Here is a 4427-nt window from a genome sequence, read left to right on the forward strand (position 1 = left end):
TGAACAGGTCTCTCAGATCCCTACTGTAGGCAAAATCTGCTTCTGAGCCAGGAAAAATGGGTCCATCAACACAGTGTAGTTAAACTGAGTTCTTATATAGTTTATTCTCAAGCAGGACTTCATTTTTTGAGGTTATGATGATGATTAAGCTTGGCTTCTAAGCTGATGGACAGGTTTGGGATGTGGCTTTTTGGTTGGGTTTTTTTAAAATAAATTTTTTTGCTGGGGAGAATCTTCAAAGCCACTTTCAGAAACTTCCCAGAAGAGTTACTGAGACTACCTTGCCAGTGAAGTTAGAAGCAATTAATGGTCTCAAGGCCTTCCTCACGCTGTTCACCTTAGTATTTAGCAATCCTGCAGCGTATTCTTTATAAACGGTATCCAGTACTAAGATTCTGATAACGTGGTCAAAGTTGCAGCATTCAGAATGAGCCGTGCTTTTCCAGAAGCCAAGTACTATGTGCATAAGGAAATCACGCATGCTTTCCTCTTTTGTTAACAGGTGCCAAACAAAAGGAGAATGAAAGTGAATGACTGCTGTGAATGTATACACGTTTTGTAGGAGAACTTGAACAAAGTTTCTGGGTCAAGTTTGTCTCAAGAACAGTGACTGCAATAGAACAGAGCAGGATTGTTGAGAATGTGTATTGGGACTTAGTGATGGATGATGAGTCTATTCCCCCCAGTGATGTCACAAAAAAAGCAGCATGACAAAAGCTTATGTTAAAATGTAGGCTTGTATTTCAAAATGTCTTCAAAACATTTGCTGGAAGACTTCACATGATGTCCTTCATTAAAATGCACTGTATTCTGAAACTTTTTCATTTTGTATTTGACAGAAGTCACTGGTCAGCAATGGATATATGTGACATAAGGCAAGTGTATGGCATATTCATATCATAGTGCCTTATGTCAAAATACAGCAATATGTCATCACTGTTGCCCATCACTGTCAAAGGAAGTATTGTGCTAAACGAGACACTGTATTTGAATGTGAAAGTCTTTAAACCTAAAACCAAATCAGTTTCAGTTCTCATTAGATTTGTCATAAAAGCTGTAATTTGAATATCGGTAGACTTCTTTAAAACTTCAATGACAGTTTTGTGTTAAATGTTGCATTCTGAACTGAGATGTAAACCAAGACTGATTTTAAAAACAGCTTTATTTATTTTTACTTTCATGACAATTTTTTACACATCTTTGGTGGATAGCTAAAATTTCACCATATCCATTAATAAACTGTTGATTGTTATACAAACAAGTGGTAGATTTTCTCATTATTTGAAACTTTGGAGTTGCAGAAGCTGTGGCCTGTTGACCAGTCCATATTACTTGAGCTGAAGATTTCAGAAGCATGGATTGAAAGTGCTCTGTACTGTAATACACAGGCACCATGGAAGAAATGAGGTGCCAGAGAACAGTATTTTCATCTGTATTAAAGTGTAAAACGATGTTTGTACAACAAAGCCGAAACTTTTTATTGTATATGATTTGTACAGAAGTGGAGGAGCGAGGGAAGCTGTGGGGTCTTTACTAATGTTAAATGTACTGTAAAGTTTGAAGATGAGACTTTTATAATTGTAGATTCTTGTAGATGGAAGAAATTAAACCCTACAACATCAGTTTGTTTTTAGCGGTTCTTGCCAAGTTCTTTTGCATGTATAAATGTACGTGCATTTTGATTAGAGTAATCTAGGTATAGAAGCATTCTTATTTTCCTTCAACTTTAAAGGTGGCTTATGCTAATGGAATAATGCAGGCAATACTTTTTACTGTGTTTCCAGCCTGAATACTGTACTGGAATAATGGCAGTAAATTGATCTGTTATTTTTCCATTTATAAACATTGAAGTAAAAGGTTAACAGTTTTCAGTTTGCTTATAAAACGTAAGGTTTTTAATAGCAATGAAAACCCTTTCTTCAGAACTTTTCCACTTTCTGTAAGAATTTAAATTTTGAACTATATGTGTGAAAATTTTCTTCTTACTGACATCTTTCATGTGTAAAAATATTCCTGTAGTACATAATGGAAACTGTTCTCTTGGACTTTATCTTACTTTCTTACTCTGTGAAAAGCATTGTCAAGTCTTCTCCAGCACCTTTTCTGACTAGGTAAATATTGACTCTGTTCCCTGCAATTCCGGATGGTTTTGAATTGAAATACCTGTTTTGGCCTAACAAGTGATCTTGGGGTCTGGTGCTGATTGCTGCCATCAGAGATAACATCAGCACAGTTCTGATTATCTTTGTTGGGGAGATGTAGTGATAGAAACTAAAAACAGTGGCTCTCGTTCTTTGTGGGGAGTGTGGAGGGGATAATTTGTGGTAGATGAGGACTTTATATTAAGGCTAAGTGGTCAGCAGTACCACCTGCAAATGCTACCCAAGCTGCATAGATGCAACTTGGTGAAAGCCCAGATATTGCTCCAGCACCTGCGCTGTAGCCCCCTCCTCTGGGAGGGGAGATGCCAGGGAGTTGCCTAAATGCATCGCTAGATCTCTCTCTACCTATGAATAGTCTGCATGAGCATGTTCTTCAGCCCTGTATTCAGGGTATTTTTTGAAGATAAGGGTTGAACCACCAATAGGTACTTTTTTATATACTTTATTTTTTAGCACAAAGTCTTTTGGCCCTGTTCCATGCAGACAGCTTTGGGCCTGTCTGCATAAATTAGTATGCAGAAAGCCAGAATGAATTTGCAGTTTTCGAACAACCATGTACAGACTTCCTATTTTAACATTATTACAAGTGCTGTTCACGTGTTGTGGACACAGGACTAGCAAAATTATGGAAAGCAGCCTGCTCAGTGATACAAAACTGTATTTAGAGCATTTCCACCCTTACTTTCTGGAATTCAGTTCCAAATTTTGAATTTGTGAGTAGAATCACAGTGTAACTCCACAAGCATGAATAAACAGCAGTGCTATCTAAAAGGCACTCTGTTTGTACTGGTACAAGTATCAGTGCTGATGCAGTAAACAAGACTAAAGAAATTTCATTTTTAATACAGATCAGTTTACTACAGAGCTAGAAAAAAATGCTTGTTCCAGCAAAAGAGAGGGAGAGGAATAAGTAAATGAGGGTAGAGAAAGGAGGGGTGACTCAGCAGCAGTGCTGCATGTACCAGATAAAAGTGACAGTGCAACTAAAGCTTTGATCTAGGACTCTTCAAGTGGCTGGGGAGAGGCCTCAACCACAGAAAAGAATGAATAAAATGTCATTAAACTCAAGTTCTTGCACATTTATGATTCTGTGATTTTTTGTGCCTCTGGACAGGCAGCAAGCAGTACTTATAGATCTGAGACCACAGCAATGGCTCCAGGTGCTCCCTTTCTTTCCACAGACAGGGCCGTGCTGCAAATGGAGATGGCAGTAAGCTTCCCCAGTGACTCTGCTAAAAGCCTGTTCAATAGCGTAGATGATCTTCCGTCCTGAGGATGTGAAATGCTGTACAAATGGATTCTATTTTAACCGGCAGGACTGTAAAACACGTGACTGATTTCTGTGCTTCCTTGTGCATTTCCTTGCCCAGCAAGAGATGCCTGTGAAAGATAATTGTTCCAAAGTGCTTCTTGGTCTTGGAAGGGAGCAGATTAGGTTTGTTTTTTACCTACTCTGGTATTTTTAGCTGTTTAGGTGTAAGAAAATGTTTCTTACTAGACTTCAGCCCTCAATATTTTGCAGTATCTAGAGATGCTGTGAACTGACTTAGGAAAATTATCCGCTGCTGACATTGATCACTTGACTGATGAAAACATTTTCCTGTTTTACTTCTGGAATCCTTTAGGTTAAAAAGTCTGAGATCTTTAAGCGCCCACAGACAGTATTTGCTGTTTACTAGGAACTGAACTGCAATTGTTGCGTATCCGAGGGCTATTCATCTTCTTTGACTAAGGAGTATTATTCTGCTGGGAATGTTTGGTAACACAGAAAGAACCAGCCTCCCTTTCCGAGGCCTGAGCTCTTGTCCTCACAGCAGACAAGGAATCTGACTGAAGTGGTTCCAAGACTACGCATTGCTTTGAGAACACTCCTTGCCATCTTTGGAGAAAGCATAAGGTAAGTTGGAGTCTTTCAGTTTTGGTCCAACTAGAAATCAAGCCACACGTGCTTAATCCTGTCACACAGCAGGCTGTTTAACTGTTCGTACTGAGCTCTCCAGTCAGTTTTAGAAGTAACCAGTTTACTTCAAAAGTTTCTACGAACTTTCACCCCTTATGCTCCCATATTGAACACTTATTAGGGGTAATTTCCAGAGGAAAACGTAATCCTGAATAATTTAATACTACCCTTGTACCCACATAATGCATTTATGCAAAAAGAATGTTCTGCAGACACTGCTCTTTACCCTTAACTTCAGGTCTTAATTTAAATGCGGTTTTGAAAGTCGTTTTCTTAGTCCCCATTTGCTTTATGATGATTGCAGC

General features: G+C 38.6%; 1 protein-coding gene across 1 annotated transcript in view; it reads left to right on the top strand.

Annotated features, from left to right (window-relative positions):
* PRKAG2 (protein kinase, AMP-activated, gamma 2 non-catalytic subunit) overlaps positions 1-1622 on the top strand; it is a gene marked incomplete at its 5' end in the record, with an annotated part of 19153 nt that extends 17531 nt beyond the window's left edge. Inside the window, one exon of the mRNA XM_009576714.1 lies at positions 503-1622. Within this exon, the coding sequence (XP_009575009.1) occupies positions 503-534 (32 nt within the window). The remainder of the gene's footprint in view (positions 1-502) is intronic.
* Between the last annotated feature and the right edge of the window lie 2805 nt (positions 1623-4427).

This window comes from Fulmarus glacialis, unplaced genomic scaffold, assembly GCF_000690835.1.
Source record: "Fulmarus glacialis isolate BGI_N327 unplaced genomic scaffold, ASM69083v1 scaffold15984, whole genome shotgun sequence".
In the NCBI taxonomy this organism is placed as follows: domain Eukaryota; kingdom Metazoa; phylum Chordata; class Aves; order Procellariiformes; family Procellariidae; genus Fulmarus; species Fulmarus glacialis.